This window comes from Xiphophorus couchianus, chromosome 12 (genome assembly GCF_001444195.1).
Source record: "Xiphophorus couchianus chromosome 12, X_couchianus-1.0, whole genome shotgun sequence".
NCBI lineage: Eukaryota > Metazoa > Chordata > Actinopteri > Cyprinodontiformes > Poeciliidae > Xiphophorus > Xiphophorus couchianus.
The window spans coordinates 14,731,822-14,753,908 of NC_040239.1; the positions used below are offsets into that span (position 1 = coordinate 14,731,822).

The following is a 22,087-nucleotide window of genomic DNA, read 5'->3' on the forward strand; positions in this document are numbered from 1 at the left end:
TTCTGACCATACCATTTGAATATTGCAGCTGAGATCAAGACTTATCAAATCAAGCACTTATTTATCAGGCACTTACTTGTCTAATTTTGGTGAGTGTGTGAACTGGACCCTGGGTTTTCTGTTCTTATCTGACTGAAGAGACACCCGTTCTGTTTTTCTGCTGTTGTGGACAATCTGCTTCAAGATTCAACATGCCAACGTGTTTTCAGTGATCATTTCTGCATGTTTTGGTTTTAACAAGGAAATTATTTAAACTGCTGTTGCTTTTCTACCTTCTTGATCCAGTCTGCCAACTCTCCTCTGACAGCAAGAAAAGCATTTTCATCCACACACCTCCTTTTTCCTCATCTTCCTTTTCAACCACTGCTTGTAAATCTGCGAAGATGGTGAACATTCCTGAAATACTGAGACCAGTTTTTCTGGAACCAGAAAATACATTAAAAGTAAAGTAAATATTTTTTTCCCCATTGTGATGCTTGTTTTGAACTTCAGAAAGTTTTTAAATACCTAAATTGATTGAGTTGCTAACATGTGATTGGCTGAATTGCTATTTGTGTTAACAAGAACATGTGTACCTAATAAAGTGGTCCGCGTATCTTAAGTGTCTAGTTTTTTTCTTTCCTTACCCTGTGTCTGTATGAGATGAAGGATCTTCGCTGTGACCAGTCTTGCTGTTTCTACATCTCTCAGCATGACCTCCCCGTCCATCTTCTCCAGCTGGCCGAGGAGCATTACTACCCTGGAGTTACTGGGAACACTGGGGAAAAAAGACATTGAAACTTGAATTCACAAAGTTCTCAACAGGTCTATCTCATACCGCTTCTGTCTTCCATGTAACCGGACACATGCTGTGCAACAGAGGAACTATGATCTAATAGACAAATACATTTATATTTGATGAACTTCACAGTATTTTCTTGAGGTTTTATTTGACCCAAAGTAGCAAATACATTTAAGTCTGGGGTTCAGGATGACGAAATGAGAAAAAACTTAAGTGGCATCACTGCTTTTGCAAGGCACCGCATGTCAAAAACAAAGAAATATAAATAGGAACAGTCTCACTGGTAACCCACTGTTACCAAACACACATCAGATCTACTTTAAGATGTATTTATTATTCTACTAAAGCTGACTTAATGGCTGTTCCAGAGAGATTAGCTATTTCTGGGGTGACCAATATTTTTCTAATAATATGAACTTCCCTGGCACTGAACTAGAAGCAAGAGATTAGGAGTCACTTGGTACAGCAAGGGCAAACATTGAAAAATCTAAACTCTGATTATACCCAGTAGAGCAGAAATTCTCATTCCTTATAAAGAGAGAGAGAGAGACAGAGACGAAAACAGAAATAGAAAGTGAGTGATCAAGACAGAAAATTAAAGAAAACGTCAAGAATGATGGAAGAATGTAATGCATGAGCAGCCAAAGAAACAAAAACAGATGTAGAACCTAAATAAACCTGAGACAGAGCTGAACAAAGATTATTTTTAGTAGTGACAAATTCACATGGCTACTTCTGGAGGCCATGTAATTATCTCTGCACAGGACTCTCTGGCACAAATACTGACAGTCTCTCTCTCACATGGTCACACATGCTGCGACCAGAAGATAAACAGTGGGATCGGAGGTTGCTCTGAAGTGAGTCAAAAGCTAAAACAGCAAAGGGACAGAACAACATCATAAAAGCAAATCAGGAGCAAAGGAGCTCATAAAACACACAAAAAATGTTTCTCTTAGCTACACACATTCCCACACATCACTGCCCGTGTGTGTGGCTTTGCACGCATCAGCTCACCCCTTCTCTGTGGCCATTTTGGGCTTGTTCATTTTTCCCCCACGTCAAAAGGTCATGTCGACTGCAAGAGAACGAAAACAAAGTCCACATTACTAAAAAAAAACAAGTCAAAACATTGTGCATCATTTGGAAACAAGCATGATTAACCTTCACCCCCGGTGTCGCATGAGTTCCCACAGGTCTCTCTACTGGAGCCGGCCAAGCAACTATGCCAAAACCAGCTGACAATAAAGCTCATCTGTCTCCAGCTTTGAATGTACTAGTCTATAAATATGTGCAGGATTTGTCTCAAACTGACAATATGTGTAGGGTCATGAAAGAGTAAAATGTTTTACAGCATAACAATATATGCTATTGAATTATAACTAGATACCAGAGTGAAAAATTCCTGCACATGCATTTCTATCTTAAACATTGGAAAAGTCCAGAGACTCATGGTAAAACTTAAATACTTCCTCTTTAAGTTTCAGGAATTTATATGCAAGGCCTTCTTCTACTGCTAACCTTGATGCTATACATTAAATTTTTAACATAGGCTGCACTCAAATGCAGAAACACTCTATTTGAGTGCAACTCTGCTGGTACAACCATAAGAGGTATGCAAATGGTTGAAATATTTTTTTTCTTAATCATATATAAACAATCATATTGAGGTTTGCAAACATTAGCAAGAGCAGAACTCATAAAATCCAACATTCCAAGTAGATACAGGCATTCATTACGATACAGTGACAACTAATTCATCCATCCATCCATCCATCCATCTTCTTCCGCTTATCCGAGGTCGGGTCGCGGGGGTAGCAGCTTCAGAAGGGAGGCCCAGACTTCCCTCTCCCCGGCCACTTCTTCCAGCTCTTCCGGGGGAATCCCGAGGCGTTCCCAGGCCAGCCGAGAGACATAGTCCCTCCAGCGTGTCCTGGGTCTTCCCCGGGGCCTCCTCCCGGTGGGACGTGCCCGGAACACCTCACCAGGGAGGCGTCCAGGAGGCATCCTGACCAGATGCCCAAGCCACCTCAACTGGCTCCTCTCGATGTGAAGGAGCAGCGGCTCTACTCTGAGTCCCTCCCGGATGACTGAGCTTCTCACCCTATCTCTAAGGGAGAGCCCAGCCACCCTACGGAGAAAACCCATTTCGGCCGCTTGTATCCGCGATCTCGTTCTTTCGGTCATAACCCAAAGCTCATGACCATAGATGAGGGTGGGAACGTAGATCGACCGGTAAATCGAGAGCTTCGCTTTTTGGCTCAGCTCTCTCTTCACCACGACGGACCGGTACAGCGCCCGCTTGACAGCAGACGCTGCGCCAATCCGCCTGTCGATCTCCCGCTCCCTTCTTCCCCCATTCGTGAACAAGATCCCGAGATACTTAAACTCCTCCACTTGGGGCAGGACACCCCCCCTGACCCGGAGAAGGCACTCTACCCTTTTCCGGCTCAAGACCATGGCCTCGGATTTGGAGGCACTGATCCCCATCCCGGCCGCTTCACACTCGGCTGCGAACCGATCCAGCGAGAGCTGCAGATCACGATCTGATGAAGCCAAAAGGACCACATCGTCTGCGAAAAGCAGAGATGAGATCCTGAGGCCACCAAATCGGATCCCCTCAACACCTTGGCTGCGCCTAGAAATTCTGTCCATGAAAGTGATGAACAGAATCGGTGACAAAGGGCAGCCCTGGCGGAGTCCAACTCTCACCGGAAACGAGCCCGACTTACTGCCGGCAATGCGGACCAGACTCTGACACCGGTCATACAGGGACCTGACAGCCCGTATCAAAGGGCCCGGTACCCCATACTCCCGGAGAACCCCCCACAGGGCTCCCCGAGGGACACGGTCGAACGCCTTCTCCAAGTCCACAAAACACATGTAGACTGGTTGGGCGAACTCCCATGCACCCTCCAGGACCCTGCTGAGGGTGTAGAGCTGGTCCAGTGTTCCACGACCAGGACGAAAACCACACTGCTCTTCCTGAATCCGAGGTTCGACTATCCGACGGACCCTCCTCTCCAGGACCCCTGAATAGACCTTGCCAGGGAGGCTTAAGAGTGTGACCCCTCTATAATTGGAGCACACCCTCCGGTCCCCCTTTTTGAACAGGGGGACCACCACCCCAGTCTGCCAATCCAGGGGAACTGCCCCCGATGTCCATGCGATATTGCAGAGTCGCGTCAACCAACACAACCCTACAACATCCAGAGCCTTAAGGAACTCCGGGCGGATCTCATCCACCCCCGGGGCCTTGCCACCGCGGAGCTTTTTAACCACCTCGGCGACCTCGCCCCCAGAGATTGGAGAGCCCAACCCAGAGTCCCCAGGCTCCGCTTCCTCAGTGGAAGGCATGTTGGTGGGATTGAGGAGGTCTTCGAAGTACTCTGCCCACCGGCCCACAACGTCCCGAGTAGAGATCAGCAGCACACCATCCCCACTATAAACAGTGTTGGTGCTGCACCGCTTCCCCCCCCTGAGACGCCGGATGGTGGACCAGAATCGCCTCGAAGCCGTGCGGAAGTCTTTCTCCATGGCCTCTCCAAACTCCTCCCACACCCGAGTTTTTGCCTCAGCAACCGCCCGAGCCGCATGCCGCTTCGCCCGCCGGTACCCATCAGCTGCTTCCGGAGTCCCACAGGCCAAAAAGGCTCGATAGGACTCCTTCTTCAGCCTGACGGCATCCCTCACCGAAGGTGTCCACCAACGGGTTCAAGGGTTGCCGCCGCGACAGGCACCGACAACCTTGCGGCCACAGCTCCGATCGGCCGCCTCGACAATGGAGGCACGGAACACGGTCCACTCAGACTCCATGTCCCCCACCTCCCCCGGGACGTGTTCGAAGTTTTGCCGGAGATGGGAGTTAAAGCTCCGTCTCACAGGGGATTCCGCCAGACGTTCCCAGCAGACCCTCACAACACGTTTGGGCCTGCCAGGTCTGACCGGCTTTCGCCCCCGCCACCGGAGCCAACTCACCACCAGGTAGTGGTCAGTGGACAGCTCCGCACCTCTCTTCACCCGAGTGTCCAAGACATACGGCCGCAGATCCGATGAAACGATGACAAAGTCGATCATCGAACTGCGGCCTAGGGTGTCCTGGTGCCAAGTGCACATATGGACACCCTTATGCTTGAACATGGTGTTCGTTATGGACAATCCATGGCGAGCACAGAAGTCCAGCAACAGAACACCACTCGAGTTCAGGTCGGGTGGGCCGTTCCTCCCAACCACGCCCCTCCAGGTCTCACTGTCGTTGCCCACGTGAGCGTTGAAGTCCCCCAGCAGAACAAGGGAGTCCCCAGGAGGAGCACTCTCCAGTACCCCCTCTAAGGACTCCAAAAAGGGTGGGTAATCTGAACTGTCGTTCGGCCCGTAAGCACAAACGACAGTCAGAACCCGTCCCCCCACCCGTAGGCGGAGGGATCCTACCCTCTCGTTCACCGGGGTAAACCCCAACGTACAGGCGCCGAGATGGGGAGCAACAAGTATGCCCACTCCTGCCCGACGTCTCTCTCCCTGGGCAACTCCAGAGTGGAAGTATGTCCAGCCCCTCTCAAGGAGACTGGTTCCAGAACCAGAGCCATGCGTCGAGGTGAGACCGACTATTTCTAGCCGGAACCTCTCGACCTCACGCACTAGCTCCGGCTCCTTCCCCACCAGAGAGGTGACATTCCACGTCCCAAGAGCCAGTTTCTGCAACCGAGGATCGGACCGCCAGGGTCCCCTCCCTTGGCCGCCACCCATCACACAGTGCACCCGACCCCTTTGGCCCCTCCCACGGGTGGTGGGCCCATGGGAGGGGGGGCCCATGTTTCCTCTTCGGGCTGAGCCCGGCCGGGCTCCATGGGTAAAAGCCCGGCCACCAGACGCTCGCCATCGTGCCCCCCCTCCAGGCCTGGCTCCAGAGTGGGGCCCCGGTGACCCGCGTCCGGGCGAGGGAACACCAAGTCCAAGGTTTTCCTTCATCATTGGGGTCTTCGGGCTGCACTTTGTCTGGTCCCTCACCTAGGACCTGTCTGCCTTGGGTGACCCTACCAGGGGCATGAAGCCCCAGACAGCATAGCTCCTAGGATCATTGGGGCACTCAAACCCCTCCACCACGATAAGGTGGCAGCCCATGGAGGAGTGTGACAACTAATTATGAAGTGAAAATGATTATTCATGTTAAACCCCAAAATTGGTTTAGATAAGATTGCTTTTTTTGTTTCTCAAGCTATTTGTGTCACTGTCAGTTATAAGCATAAATACTACATCTGTGTTTCAAAATAAACTGCTTGGTGTCATACTTGCAATATTTGATGTCATTGCAATTGTAAAACAGCCTGTTTGATAATGGGTAAGATTTATATTTAGAGCACTGCTTCTGCTTACGAGGCTTTAGGGTCATGGAGTGATAGATTTATAGGTAAACAGAGCATTGCAACACCACGTTTCTTTTCATGCAAAGCCATTCTGTTGTAGATTTGCTTTAGTGTTAAGGACCACTCCACAGCGATCAGACTAATGCACCTACATCTTCCTCTAAACTACAAGAGTAGGAGTACGGTAATTCATAGTTAGCTCTGAGTCTCCAAAACAAGTCAAAATCTATTAGCCCTCAACCACTGTCACTGATGGTGTGCATGAAGGTGCTTAACCTCAAGAAAGGGTTTTCACCAACAACGGCATTGAATTTTGGTAAAAACATCCAAACTTTTGCCTTTTAAAACCAAATGAGAAAGTTCAAAATCCATGTTATTACAGCTTTACAAAGAAGAGTCTTCTCAGGACAACACAAGCTACTGCCTAATTTACCCTAGTTTTGGAAATAAACTCCTGGTTGTCATCACGTTTGGTCAGGTCATGTAACTGTGACAGGAAATGTAGCAGACCCAGTGTACTATGATGAACTTATAAAATTGTTTGGATCTGACTGTATAAACCATGCCAGGCTGACGGAAAGCAATGGCCGCTTCTCTAAAATTATCAATGATGTGCCTTCTTCTTGGCAATGCATTAACAGTCTGAACATGTCATGAAAAAGATTAGTCTTTACAACTTCATATCCAGGCAGACTAGTATATGGAGTGTAGGTCTTACGTTTAGGCCCATCTTGCACTGCTCTAGATTCATTTTCTAAAATTATTCTTTAATAGCTTTTCTCTTTTTTAAAAATACTTTTGCTGAATCTGCATTGGAATCAAAACTGTGTCCCACATCAATAAATTGGGACGACATTAACTACATGAAAATGTAATGAAATTCTGTGCATGAGCAGAGCAAGGCAGAAGTTTCAAAAGTTTAGTTTTTAGGGGAAAACTAAAACAGTTTTAGTTTAATAGGAAAGGATAAGGAGTTTTTATCCTTTCCTATCAGTATTTAAGTCTTACATTTAAAGTTAAATGGAAACTGAATCAACACAAAGCTAAATTATGTGGAAAACGCTGAGAAAACACTAGATTTAAAAAATAAATACATTTAGAAAGGACTTATTTTTTTCTCACCTAACGTTTTGTTGCAATATGGACAGAAAGTGCAAAAGCAGCTGAGAATCAGGAAACCTTACTCAACAGTTTTGGGTTTTATTTATTTATTTATTTTTTCACAAAATTTCACATACTGATACTGAAACAGACCTTCATCATCACTATGTGCAGGAACATTTATCAGATAATTTAGAGTGATCATTATGGTTTGAGGGGAGTAAAGCTGCAGCCAAAGGGTAGCTCATACTTTCAAAAACCAGTGTAACAGCTGACACATTACCCATACTTCGCCACAACAGACGGTAGACCGGTCTTTTCCCACCATGTAGAATTTATTAAGGACGAAATTTTGCCTCCTCTTTAAACTAGGCTTCTGGCAGCAAGTTCAAATTTGCATTTTAGTTTATTGTTTATCTTAAAGATGCCAAGTTGAATTACCCAGTTGAAGATTATGGCCTCTGCACCTGCTGTGCTGGTCACTCATTAACGGCCGACTGTCTGCACCAGCAGGCCAGCTAACGGTGAAATAAGCTAGCAATGCTCAATTTATAACCCAACGCGAGCTAAGACAAAGCAGCAGATCCATACAATAAAAGCAAAATACCATTTCTCAAACCTGCACGAAAAGGAGATGCCGTCCAGCTGAGAGAGGATCAAGTCTGAGATAAGGGGGGCTGCTACTGTTTGCCTGAAACGCCCTGCTGATGATGTGATGAGAGCAGAGGGAGTAGCAACGCGAGAGTAACGACGTCTTTCTATTTTGTTTGTTCTATGCGCAATTAAAATAAAACCGAATGTAAACCACGTCTTATAATACAACTTCTAAGTTATCTTCAGTTTTTACATTTTAATTTTGTCAGTTCCGCGATATATTGCGTATAGGAGCGTGTCTCGTACCTATTTGGACTACAAATCCCAGGTTGACTGCAGCCTATGACGTAAAATTTATGTTCCAGACTTTACAGCGTTCGAAGGAATTAAAAAACAAGGTTAGTGCTGGTTTATAACAATTTCATGATTCACAGATTTCCTGTTTGTTATATTGGAGATAGTGAAACAACATGTAAAATGTTCATAATTATGTTGTATTTGCTGTAAATAAATCGTTAGTTTGCACACGGTGTCTGAAAGTGTCGAAAGCTAGCTAACATCATCACGCGTCTTTACCATCATACTGTCGCGATGGCTTCATCTTTGTGTTTGTACGTTCTTGGTAAAATGTCACCAGGTTATTTCTGATATTTTTGATAGCACTAGCAGAAAGCCCAAATACGCAGTTAGTTGCCATGTATGTGCCTTACATACTATGCTTAGAATTTCTCAAAGCATCTTCAATGTCCTCCTGAACATAACGTGAAATCGATTTAAATAAGCCCATACAACACATTCGCATTACGTATCGTGGCCATAGTCTTTTATTATAACCACTTATTGATCTAAGTGTGCTAATATTTAAAGAGTCCACTCCTTAGTCAATTTAACGCGCCAGTGAATCGGTCTTTGAACCGGTTACTATACTAATGACGCTAATCGTATCTCTTTTTTTAAAACCAGTTTACTAAATCAATCAAAACTGGGTAATTCCACTTAAATTTACTTGGTCTATAATTTCATCAACTACTAACATGTACTTGGATGCACTTTTTAAAAGGATGTCAAAAATCTCTTGCAGTCTGTTTTGGAGGTGGACTGCACGTCGCTGTAGTCAAAGTCCATCAAACTCAAATATTACTTCAGAAAAGTCGTGGGGGAAACTGATTATTGAGTCAACTGTTTTTGAGCTCTGATAATGTCACAGTGTTACAATGTCAATTACTTGGCATAATCTTCTCTTTTCACTTTAAGTTATTATTGGTTACCATGGTGATGAAGTCAGCAGTTGAAGATGATGATACTGGCTGGGTGCTGGGCATACCGGAAAAGATGAAGAACAATGCCAATTGGGTTGATATCACTCATGAGTTCAAGGGTGCCTGCAAAGGTAAAATATTTTATTGATATTTCACTGTTTGGAAATTCAGCAGATGCAGAAGGGATCATTATTTCTTGCATCCAGAGAAAGGTAAACCTTTTAATGGATGCAAACTCGACTAAAAACCCACCTGTTTAGGATTGTATTTGAAACGTAATCAATTACAAATTTATTGATGGAACCTGACTTAATGTCGTGTTTTGATTGTTGATTCTATGTTGCATTGTGTTTTTGTGTTTGACATGATGTAAAGCACTTTGAAATGCCTTGCTGCTGAAATGTGCTATACAAATAAAATTTGATTGATTGATTATTTTTACAAACTTGTTCTTATTTTGTTTTTTGCAGAGTTGAACCTCGGAGAACTGCTTCACGATAAACTGTAAGCATGACAAAATTGCATTAATTTCTACATGATTAGTTACAGCTTCTCAACAAAAAAAAAAATTATCAGAATTAAAGTTTAGCTCATTGAAAAGAGGATTTGTTGTTGGTTAATATTCCTGAACACTTTCCAGTTTTATGTTGTTTGTAGTTTAGTTGTTTAATGAAAACAAAATAATTTTCATATCATTCTTCAGAAGAGAAAAGAGTGAGTTTTCTCTTATGGTGCAGGTTTGGCTTGTTTGAGGCCATGTCTGCTATCGAAATGATGGATCCCAAGATGGATGCAGGAATGATCGGAAACCAGGTCAATAGGAAAGTGCTTAATTTTGAACAAGCAATTAAGGTACAGCAGTAAAAACACAAAGGCAAAATTTCTACCATGCAATTTACACATTTACTTTATCTGCTCTATTACATAGAAATCTAATAAGCCAGCTATCTTTGTGTAACTTGATTTACTATTTGACATCAATTCCAGGAGGGTGCCATCAAGGTGAAAGAGCTCAGTCTTCCTGAGCTCATTGGGATCATTGACACTTGTTTCTGCTGTTTGGTGAGGGTTTTTTATTTTTGGTAAATTACCTAGTTATAGTTTCTGAAGTTTAAGTGGACATGCAATATTATTAGATTTCTCTTAAATTATAGTAGTGAATGGCCAAGAAGATGCTGTGGTCCAGAGGTTTTCTGATACTTCACTGGATGTAGAAAAATGTATATTAAAAGTTGGTTACATCAACTATATGGATTTATCTACTTACTGGAGGGTTGAAGAATCTGAACTAATAAAACCTTATCAAGACAATTGTTCCACAAAATTCTTAGTTCTGCTGGTTTGAAGTTTACATACATCCATGCTTGAGTGTCATATTAATTTGAGGTTTTTTGATGATAAATTTTTATAAGTGGATTAATAATATATCAGATAATGATAGTGTTTTTGTCAGGAGCACAAGTTTTGAAATTGTACTTTCAATCCCAAATATATACATCAGCCCCCCAAAAATGTTTGGTTAGTATTACCTTTAGCAATCTGTCACATGGTTTTGTATCCATCAGCAAGTGTCTGGCACAATTCCACCTGGATATTTGACCACTTTTCTTCAGTATTGGTGGAGTTCGTTTTAGCTGAGCATCCTTGAAGCTTTATGTTGGCCTCCTTTGTCCAATCCATAACTATTTTTGATGTATTTTAAATCCTTGTCTTGTGAGAGTCCTTTGGGAAAACGTTTTATGGCCAGAGGAGACAAAGATCGACCTATTTGGCCACAGTGAAACCTGTTAAACTAATCCTTGTTTTCAAATTCTTTAAAGTTACTTGTTTTAATATCAGTCTAGTATAATGAAGAAGCATTCAAACAACTTAAAATCCCCAAATTAACATGACATTTATTCTAATAAGAATATATACAAAGTTTTTGTACATACAGTACAGACCAAAAGTTTGGACACACCTTTTAATTCAATGAGTTTCCTTTATTTTCATGACTATTGACATTGTAGATTCACACTGAAGGCATCAAAACTATGAATAACACATGTGGAAATATGCACTAAACAAAAAAGTGTAAAACAACTGAAAATACCCCTTATATTCTAGTTTCTTCAAAGTAGCAACCTTTTGCTGTGATTACTGCTTTGCACACACTCTGCATTTTCTTGATGAGCTTCAACAGGTAGTCACCTGAAATGGTTTTCACTTCATAGGTGTTGCCCTGTCAGGTTAATAAGTGGGATTTCTTGCCTTATAAATAGTCATGAAAATAAAGAAAACCCATTGAATTGGAAGGTGTGTCCAAACTTTTGGTCTGTACTGTATAAAAACTTGTAAAACTTTAAAAACATAAAATCCAATGTTCATACATTGTGTGTTTTTACATGTGTTTACCAAGATAACATGGCTGGAGGGTCACTCGTTGGCACAGACCGTCTTCACCTGCCTGTACGTACATAACCCCGACCTCATTGAGGAGCCAGCACTCAAGGCCTTTGCCCTGGGTTTACTAAAAGTGTGTGACATCGCGCGAGAAAAAGTCAACAAGGCAGCTGTGTTTGAAGAGGTGAGCTGTTTAACCTCTTCTGCTCATTGTGGGGATAAATGATAGAGAAGGCTGAAGGTATGAAGTCTAGTTAGAAAATCCTTGAGGTATGTATTCTAAGTCACTCATTAACACCGCTGAGGTGCATTACATCTCCACTGCAGCGCCTCATTAAAGAGTAGGCTTGGCTACGACTGTACTTGGCAGCTTCCAGGTGTGAATGTGTGTAAATAACTGAATATGTTCAGGCCATTACCTCCGAGAAAAATAGTCCCTTGATGAATTTCAAGATTCCTACGCAGGAAATTTAGTATGGAATTTGATTACTGCATGTTCCAGGTATTTACTAATACAGAAAAAAATACGAGTGTAGAAAAATATTCATATTTTCATTCCCATTGAATAAATATTGTCTTTTGCTCCTTCATTTTTTTTCATTTCTTTATTCTATTTTTACCTCCCTCGTCTTCTTCTTTTCTTCCCTTGTTTCCATTTTTTCTTCCTTCTTAAGTTTTTCTTGTGTGGTCCTTCCTTCCTGATCTCCCTCCTCTTTTGCCCTTCTTTCCTTAGTTCCATCCATCCACTTACCCAGTTTCTTGCTTTTTTTTCCCAAGTTTCCATATGTAAATCTGCCCATTTTATTTATCTTTGCCAAGGGCAATGCCTAGTAATTATCAAAAATCAGGCAAAATTTCATTGAATTTATAACGAACTGCTGTTTCACATTTTAAAGTGACAGAACTCAGGAATTGAAATTCTGGAAAAGCCTGGATTTGTTTTCCTTAAAAATGTTTAGCCACCAATGAAAACTAAGATCCGAATTGGATTACATTGACAAATTTGTTAATTTACCAATATGTTATGCCGTTTAAGAAGAGAGAGGATTTGAAACATTTTAATGTCAATGTCTAAATAGTGATTTTTAACTCATGTTTTCTATAGGAGGATTTCCAGGCAATGACTTATGGGTTCAAGATGGCCAATAACGTCACAGACCTGCGGGTGACAGGTGCTTATTTGTTGTATGTTGTAAACATATGCAGTGTGTTCAGATAAATAAGACGTTTCTTTCTCTCATGCTGATCTTTTGTAGGCATGCTCAAAGACGTGGAAGACGAGTTACAGAGGAAAGTCAAGGTATTTTACTCTCTGTTACTGCAGCCAATTTTTGTATTTAGGATCTCTACATCAAGTAAAAAAAAAACATCAGAATGTTTTTAAGTGGCCTTGGGAACCGGACATTAACATTTGGAAATGTTAGCTTCTTTCTTAATATGTTTGGAATTTTGAAACTCCTTGACATCTGAGGAAATCCTTTTAGCCTATCATTTTCAAACTTTTTTTTTTCTTTTTTTGTCAGTGAATGTTTTCAGTGTCACTTTGTCTATTTCGTAAGTTTTACTGCTGATCCAGTAGACTTCCCTTCTCCAACTTCACTGATTGCTCTTTGAAGAACGTTAGCGGTGGCTCCCCTAATTGTTTTTTGTTTACATGCACAAGGCGTAATGTCCACTCTGCAATCATATAAATGCACAATTTTGATTTAATATTGAAGATATGTAGGCTACAGCCAAAATAACTGCGTTAAGCGTATGGGGTAAGTTGAGGCAGCGTATCGTTAAATGGCTCAACTTGCCCCATTTCGACTTTATTTGCTACTCTTTTATCTTCAGTTTATGACCTCATGTTGTAGCTCATACATATTACAATTGATATATGAAACTAATTTTAAAATATTTCTTAAATGCAATGTTAGATTTATTATGTTTTGTTATCTTTCTTACATTAGTAGTTTTATATTACTAGTTGTTTTATATTTTAAGGTTTAGTGTTCTCACTCCAGAGAGGAAGAACTTGTTAAACTGTGTGCAAGACAAAACTAACCTTTCCTTGACCTCAAGCATGTTTTCGGAGGTGCTTCTTTAGGAGAACTTCCTGAGATACTCCTTAGTTGCCTCTAATTGTCTGTGTGTAGAATTTAGTTTCTGTTTTCACTTCCTTGTTATCAGGATAGCCCCCCTTTTTTGTTAAGATCACTCTCCCACATCCCATTCACTTCCTTTCCCTGCTAATAAAAAGACAAGTTTTGCAGCAGAATGGCAGAACGCAAGGAGATCGGCTTGTAGGAGCTGATCCTCTGTGCCTTCTCATTTCTTGCAAGAATTTGGTTGAAAACTAAGTAACGTTGTCTGTGGTTCTTTTCATATAGGTTGAGAAAATACCTATCATGCAATTCTTATAAAACTTATGATAGAGTAAATTCACTTTCAAAACTGAAAAACAGTTTTTAAGAACCAGAAGACGAACCGCTTTACCCATAAGGTTCTTACTTTCAAAACCTTTGTTAAATGATGCCTTCCTCCTAATTATTTGGTCACATGATTGTTTTTTTTTTTTTTACAATTTCCTAGAAACAAGGGGTGGTTCAGCTCATGCTTTGACTCAACTAAGCCCAATGTCCCCTACTTTCTATGTTCTGATATACTTTGCTTCTCCTCACAGAGCACACGCAGCCGGCAAGGCGAGCAGAGAAACCCAGAAGTTGAGCTGGAAGTGAGTTTACTGTGTTATATATATTTAGTATAGATTTTCTTTTAGCACATTTAGTTGTGCTACCTTATGATGGGTGTAGGATTGCATGCAGTAAATCAGATTGCCCCATTGTTCTGAAACTAATAACTTTACACTTTTGCATATATCTCGCATATTGTTTGCCATCTCATCTGTGGTCGTGTGAAATTCAAATGAGCTGTAAAACTATTTTGAAATTTCCAGTAGCTTTGTTGTAATAAATATGGGAAATGAAATTGTTCTGAGCATTAACTTTTTCATTGTTAATTTAAAATAAGAAATGCATGCCAGGAAAACACTGACATCTTGTGTGTTTTTATATCTTGTTTTGAAGCACCAGCAGTGTCTGGCACTTTTCAACAGAATCAAGTTTACACGCCTGCTGCTGACTGCTCTGATTGCCTTTACCAAGAAAGAGGTAAGGTGCAAACAAAGAAACGTGCATATCAGGAAAACGGCCTTATACAATTCAGAAACATGGAGACTGGAACATTAAATATATGCACAAATATGTCAGTGTATTAACAAAAATACCTGACAGGGTTCCAATACGGACTCGAAAAGTCTGAAAAATATTAAACCACTTTCATCATTTTGAAGATATCAATAGGTATGTAAAAAACATTCAGATGTATTCCTATAAAAGATAAAAATCTAAATGTATAACAATTAAGGCTTTTACAAATATCTTTAAACATTAACTTGCCACATTGCAGGTTGTTTTTAAAGAGTAACTTCACTGCTTTTTGACCTCTGGAGAATTTTTTTTAAAAGGTTTTTAAACTTTGTCTTGTTTTGGGTCTTGTTTAGATTCCAAATAGTGACCTTCAAAACTGCTGTGTTATTATTTGGTCTAGAGTATGGGTCTGAAACTGGAAGGATGCATATTCATTAATCACAAAGATGGACATTATGATTTGAGAAGACTACTGGTTTTGAATTAGACTTTATCCAAGTTATTGCAAATGCTGAAAAAAGTAATGAAACACCCTGGTAATACAACAGGTCATTGACAACTGCTTTGTGCAATTCGTAAACTTGATCAGATTGTTATAAAAACCAATGGAAAAGTCTAATAACTAAACAGAATCTGAATAAGTATAAACTTTGGAAAGGAAAGGAGGGAAGGAGCCCTGCAAATAAATAAATAAATAAGCTTTTTTTTAGGTTGAAAACATCAAGATGCACAACCAGATGTGAATGAAAGACAAAATGATTGTAATTGTGTATTCACCAGACCAGCTCAGTGAGTGAGGCCCAGAAGCTTGTTGCTCAGGCAGCTGACCTGCTGCCACCCATTCATTCCAGCATCCAGTATGGCATCCAATCCCAAAATGACACCACAAAAGGAGGTAACACACACTTTGAAACCACCAAGTCAAACATAAGCTTTGACATTGAAATTATTTACAAGCTTTAAGTAAACTAAGTTATGTACAAATTATTTGCATTTTTGTGTTCTAGATTTTTTTTTTACTTAGCCAACATTGTTTTTGTCTTGCTCCAGTCTGCTAGATTTGACCTTTACACGCTTTTTTCAGTGTTTAGTTCAAAAAATATGATGTACTTGTTTGTGTGTGAAAATGGCAGACCACCCCATTATGATGGGCTTTGAGCCTCTAGTGAACCAACGACTGCTGCCACCAACCTTTCCTCGCTACGCCAAGATCATCAAGAGGGAGGACATGGTGGCTTACTTCAGCAAGCTCATAGAACGCGTCAAGACGGTTTGTGATGTGGTCAACACCACAAACCTACACGGCATTCTGGTAAACACAGTACAATAAGCTACTTCAGAACACAAAATGTTCTTTTCCATTTTGTTTATATCTTTCTTCCAGTAAAAAAAACACAGAAAAAGATTGTTTTTTTGTCACTATATTTCAAATGCTTCAAATGATTATTAGTTACATATTCTTGGCTTCTCTGGAAACCGTCCTGTAAATATGGTTTCCAGGATGTTTTGTGGATGAAGGATCTCTGACTCTTGTTTTTTCAGGACTTCTTTTGTGAATTCAGTGAGCAGTCACCCTGTGTGCTCTCCAGATCTCTTCTCCAGGTATGAAAATATGAGTCTCCTGTATTGTCCTCACAGCTAGTGTTGAAAAAATACCTAAAAATGATTTAACAAAATTCCTTAAAACTGAGCTTATTGGATCTCATTTTGTAATTTATTATGTACTTTTTGAACAAGAACAGTTTTTTTTTTCAGTCATTTGACTGCAAGCAATTATTTCCTTTTCAAGTTGGCATAAGTATCAAGGAAGTTGAGAACCGTGTCTTTTACCCACTCCTCAAATTGGGAAAGACAAGTGCATTCTGTACTCATCATAAGACAGATGAGTATTGATCTTCATTAGTGATAAAATGACCACAAGAAAATAGCTTTTTATTTTTATTGGGAGGAGACACAGCATTATGAATGGCACTAATAATCTTTCTGAGGTTTGCATCATGGAAATTCCCAGTTGTGTCATTAGGTGGATTTAGTTGCTACATAAAAATGTTGCTATTTGATTGCAACATTTTTACGTAGATTATTACAAATCCTTTCTAAAATTCATTAGTTGTGGGGCTCCTCATGGTTCTGTACTAGGGCCACGTTAAAACTAGAGCACCACTCCCTCTTGCGGCAACTGAATTTGGATTCAGTGGTTGCTGAATTTGTTAAAATATGTTAGCTTTAACATATTTAAAGCTCACACAGCTGACTTCTTTGTCTGGGCTTTTCTAAATGATTAAGATATAATAATCTTGATGTAGGAAAACTTCTGTTTTGTGACTTTAAATAAAGTCACAAAACACGTTGGGGTTTTTTTTCCATAATGCTTTGGCATTTTCAAACACAAATAATATTGATAACCCTAAGTGACCTGAAACAGGAAATGTTTAATCTGATTTAATGTGAAGACAGTGCGAAAAAATGTAAATGTGTTGGGTTGTTTTTTTTTTTTGAAGTGCATGCAAGTCTCTTCTTTTCAGACGACGTTCCTGATAGACAATAAGAAAGTGTTTGGCACTCACCTGATGCAGGATATGATTAAAGATGCCCTGAGATACTTTGTTAGCCCACCAGTCCTCTCCTACAAGTAAGTTTTTGTTAAATGTAGGGTATTATGATTATTACAATATTATAATCAATAGATTATGAGTAATGTGTACAGTCTTTGTTTCTGTCAGCAGTTTAGCTGCATTTAAGGTTAGGATTAGTGTTGTCTTTAGTAAATAATGTGATTTTTGTGTCCAGATGTTGTCTCTTCAACAACCACCAGGCCAAGGACTACATCGACTCCTTTGTTACTCACTGCTCCAGGGTATATTCTAGACATTCAGATTTGTGCATTGATGTACTTCCTAGGATTTTAGCACATTTGCTTAGTTCCGTTACAGGGAGCTGTGCCTAATGAGAGATATGACTATTACATATCAACTGCTATGGTTTCATAACACTTCCACTGAAACCTGCTGTTTTCCTGTGCAGCCTTTCTGCAACCTCATCCAGATCCACGGACACAACCGAGCTCGGCAGAGAGACAAACTGGGCCATATTCTTGAAGAGTTTGCTACGCTACAGGATGAGGTGAGATTCAGTCATTTTAAAGGTTAAACAAAATACCAGTGTTTTGTTGTGTGTATCACAAGCTAGATTGGCTTGGGGAGTTTAGATGCTATATAAGATGTTTGTTTTTTTGTGCTCTTCAGGCTGAGAAGGTGGATGCAGCACTGCACAGCTTACTGATGAAATTGGAGCCTCAACGGCAACATTTGGCCTGTCTGGGCACCTGGATCCTCTATCATAACCTGAGAATCATGATCCAGTATCTCTTGAGTGGTTTTGAACTGGAGCTTTACAGCATGCATGAATACTATTACATCTACTGGTTGGTGCTCATGTATTATTTTTAATTTGGCTTTATCTAAAAAAAATAAAAAATCAAATATAAACTAATCAACTGTTTTTGTTTGTTTTGTGGTTGTAGGTACTTGTCAGAGTTCCTCTATGCATGGCTGATGTCGACACTAAGCAGAGCTGACTCCTCTCAGATGGCAGAAGAGCGGATTCTGGAGGAACAGCTGAAAGGACGGAGCAGCAAAAAGACCAAGAAGAAGAAGAAAGGTGCAGTTTTAAGTCTAATCTAAGCATGATTCGAAATGTTACATTTCCATGTGGAAGGGACATGATGCTCCATAGCACTGAAACCGCTTTATTTTGCTTTAGTTCGCCCTCTTGGCAAAGAGATCACCATGAGTCAAGCGTACCAGAATATGTGTGCTGGCATGTACAAGGTAGGAAACAATAAATTATGTTTTTGACACCCTTCCTGACGTGCTAAAGGACAAGTTGACAATGTCCTTCCTGCTTCTCTTCTGTCAGACCATGGTAGCTTTGGATATGGACGGAAAGGTGCGAAAGCCCCAGTTTGAGCTGGACAGCGAACAAGTCCGCTACGAGCATCGCTTTGCTCCCTTCAACAGTGTAGTTACTCCCCCGCCTGTGCACTACATCCAGTTTAAGGTAAAGTCAGTGTGTGACCTATCCGGCAGACCTCCTATCCTATCTCAAACTTATTTAGCTTTTCTTCCCCTCTCCAGGAAATGTCGGATCTGAAGAAGTACAATCCTCCCCCAGGTTCTGCAGACCTCTACCTGGCTGCCAGCAAACACTTCCAGCAGGCCAAGCTCATCCTAGAAAGTGTGCCCAACCCAGACGCTGAGGTCAGGAAGTCAACCTGTTGTTAATCTGTTATGGTGGAACATTTTTCAACTTTTGCAAGCTCTAAAGTAGATAAATATTCAAGTATCAGTAAATAATTAAATTCCTACAGTAATGAAATTTGATGCCTAGAAGGATCAGGATTATTTTAAATAAAAACACCTGGTGGTTTAAAATGTTTTTGATCAAACATTAGATGTTGGCAATATCCCTATTGGCAATAGGGATATTCAATCCCTACTGGGATTATTAGTGCAATTATTATCATGTTGGAATTACAACACATTTATTTCCTCTCCATTATTTATGGCTATCAATAACAAATAAATTATTGATGGCAGGTAAACCGCATACTGAAGGTGGCCAAGCCCAACATAGTAGTGATGAAGCTTCTAGCCGGGGGCCACAAGAAGGAAACCAAGGTAACACAATTTATTTACAATGAAAATATCTTAGAGCTTTTTTCAAAATGTAGACTAGTTCATGTTTTTAAAAAGAAAGCAGTCCGTTTTCTGTCAAGTGCTTTTTTAGCTGTTGTTATGCATCAGCTCTACTTTATTGGAGTGTGATGAATTTTATATTCCTGTATCTACAGGTGCTGCCAGAGTTTGACTTCTCCGCTCACAAATATTTCCCTATTGTCAAGATAATTTGAATCCCACAGTCCAGCACCAGAAGTGCACAAACGCCCTGACCCAGTCCATGTTGGAACGATAATAAAATCACCTAGCTGTAACATCACATAGAGCTGTGTCTTGTTTTCTATTTCTGACTTTACTGAGGTGAAACCAGACCTGAAAGCTAATCTGGGCCTGAATCAGAAGCATTTACATTGATGGAGGTTCCAGGGTGGAACATTATGTTTTTGTTTTTTGTTTTATTATCCAATTAAAAAGCATCTTCTGAACACTGTGTGGTAATAATGTGTGCATATCTTTTGTATTCCAATTTCAATTATTCAGTCGGCTCATAAAAACATTCACAGTATCATTTAGCTCCATTTGTGTCATTTCTGGAATTATTTTGTAAAAGGAGATATTTTTACAGTGACTCAGAGCTGACCTAGAGTGTAATTTTGTGGCTGCTTATGGCCCCATGTTGACCCTAAATATTGACTTCAGCTCAAAAAGAGAAAGTTGTATATATATTCCTTTCTCACAGTTACATATTTAAAAAATATTTGCCTGTTAATTTAGATCATTATGGCTTATTTATGTCAAATTCTAGAAACAAGAATGGATTTCTCAGAAAATAATTAATTTTAGAGCAATAGCAATGCTGCAGTTGTCTGTTGCTTCTTCAGCTATTTCTAGCGCACTTTTTTCCTCCACTCAACTTTGCAAATGATATTTTTGGATAGTTCTGTCTTAGCAGTTTTTCTGTCTTGTATGGCTGACCCTCCTGTTGACTTTACTGAACAACTGTCAAGTTAGTCTCCAGTTCTCTCCATAATGTGACATTTCTGTATTAAAATGATTTTTTGGTGGACTTATGTAATGTTCTGCTTTTTTCAAATTTTGGTTTCCTTTAGCTGTTAGGTATACTATATTCAGTAAGCTTAAGAGAAATCGATCACTCTGTGTATATAATTTATCTAATATTTGGCATTCATGTATATACTACTAGGAAAAAGTGATCACACCTTTACTGTTTTCTGTCACACGTTTCATATTATCACACAAATATCGGACAAAGATAACATGAGTAAATAAAAATACAAATGTTTAAATCATTAAATTAAAGTTACTCAAACTCAGCTGGGAAGAAAATAATTGGTTCCTAAACCTAATAATTAATGTCAGCAACACCTGAGTTTTTCCTGCTCCAAGTTTGAGAATATCTTGTTTAAGATTACACTACTGTATCTGAGCTAGATTGAAGCCTTAAGTTCACTAACTTTGACCATAACTGAGGCAGGTGGGGCCTGCAGTGCTTTAGATGTGTTTCTGGTTTGTTTTCTAGTCTCCTCGTTGACTCATGTTGGCGTAATTTTGGTTGGTCAGCCCCTCCTGGGAAGGTCTGCAACGCTGCATGTTTTCATTTATGGATAATGGGTTTAGCTTTGGTTCACTGGCAACCCAAACTCTTAAAAAAGGGTTTGTAACTATTTCCATACTGATAGATGTTAACTTTACTTTTCTAATATTTCCACTAATTCTGGGTATTATTTGTTGTTCTTAAAGATAACTCAGTTGTCAGTGATGTTTAATTTGAATTGTTTAGCAGTTATTTCATGAATTAATCAGGAGTCCATTACTTTTTGCCAATTGGCCAAGTACAGAGACTGGCTGGGTACAGAGACTGGTTGCCATTCCATCACAGAGCAACCATGTTTTTGGACTGTGGAAGATAAAGAGATAAGCATCCACAGGGAGAACATGCAACACTCCATGCAGTACGACCACAGGTTAGATCAGAATCAGAGACCTTCTTTTTATTTTCTCCTCCATCAAACAAACCAATAAACGTGCTATTAATAATGCAGAAAGATAAGGCCTTGTTGAGAATCCTGCTGAATCTCAGCAGTACTTGCCTGTACTTCAGAGCCCTCTGCTGGCTAAAGTGTGCTACAGCAATCATTCTGATCTCAAACCGGTAAGTATTTCACACTCTGAAACCCAACACGGGTATGCACATAACTGAGCTCACAGCTGGTATCGGGTAACCATTAAGCATGTCAACACATTGTCAAAATCTTCTAATTTTTAGCAACATGGACATGCTCTAAATTTAGTCCAAATAGTGTCAAGCCTTCAAATGTGTTCAATTAAATGCCATAGTCTCTAAAGAAGGAAATTCTTCTAAAGTGCCGATTCTTGCCACAGGATGCACTCCCAAGAATCCTCTTCTCAATAGTGTTTGATGCAACACCTGAAAAGGAAGTAACAACAGCCATTCAGCATGCTGCAAGTATAAAACACACAAAGCAGAATGTCTACCGAACAACTTTCAGCCAAGGTCCAAGTAGCTGGAGAAGGAAAAAAACTCACCTGCAACCAGCAAAAGGAATACAAAGCAATGCTCCATCGTGGTTCTTCTTGATGTGGATGACCTCTGGTGTCTGACTGATGCTCTGTCTTTTATAGGCCTTATCAGATTTTGGGGGACTTTTTTTTTTTTTGCCATAGGCTAGTCTAGTTAGGCAGCCAATTACAAGTTCCC

General features: G+C 40.4%; 2 protein-coding genes across 6 annotated transcripts in view; one reads left to right on the plus strand and one right to left on the minus strand.

Moving 5' to 3' along the window:
• The window catches only part of agtpbp1 (ATP/GTP binding carboxypeptidase 1), a 38,957-nt gene extending 30,993 nt beyond the window's left edge, over positions 1-7,964 (minus strand). For 2 of the 4 annotated variants that reach the window (XM_028033394.1, XM_028033392.1), the window contains exons 1-3: positions 7,850-7,962; positions 1,796-1,856; positions 627-757 (exon numbers count right to left, since the gene is read on the minus strand). In XM_028033394.1, the coding sequence (XP_027889195.1) occupies positions 627-757; positions 1,796-1,827 (163 nt within the window). In that variant the 5' untranslated portion in view covers positions 1,828-1,856; positions 7,850-7,962. Of the gene's footprint in view, positions 1-76; positions 163-626; positions 758-1,795; positions 1,857-7,849 lie in introns of those variants that run through there. The other 2 variants (XM_028033393.1, XM_028033397.1) reach the window with 2 other exon arrangements.
• An 80-nt stretch (positions 7,965-8,044) lies between these two features.
• On the plus strand, positions 8,045-20,411 carry naa35 (N-alpha-acetyltransferase 35, NatC auxiliary subunit). Of its 2 annotated transcripts, XM_028033398.1 has the most exons (23): positions 8,045-8,234; positions 9,091-9,226; positions 9,566-9,599; positions 9,833-9,947; positions 10,083-10,157; positions 11,494-11,661; positions 12,583-12,649; positions 12,734-12,777; positions 14,143-14,193; positions 14,546-14,629; positions 15,449-15,563; positions 15,802-15,980; positions 16,211-16,270; positions 17,170-17,300; positions 17,459-17,525; positions 17,693-17,791; positions 17,914-18,092; positions 18,192-18,328; positions 18,431-18,498; positions 18,587-18,727; positions 18,805-18,927; positions 19,267-19,347; positions 19,521-20,411. In XM_028033398.1, exons 1-23 carry the CDS (start codon positions 8,193-8,195, stop codon positions 19,578-19,580), a joined length of 2,256 nt encoding a protein of 751 aa, XP_027889199.1. In that variant the 5' UTR covers positions 8,045-8,192; the 3' UTR covers positions 19,581-20,411. The 2 variants fall into 2 exon arrangements, with proteins under 2 accessions (XP_027889199.1, XP_027889200.1); XM_028033399.1 differs by lacking the exon at positions 8,045-8,234 and having other exon boundaries at positions 17,194-17,300; positions 19,521-19,580.
• The last annotated feature ends 1,676 nt before the right edge of the window (positions 20,412-22,087 follow it).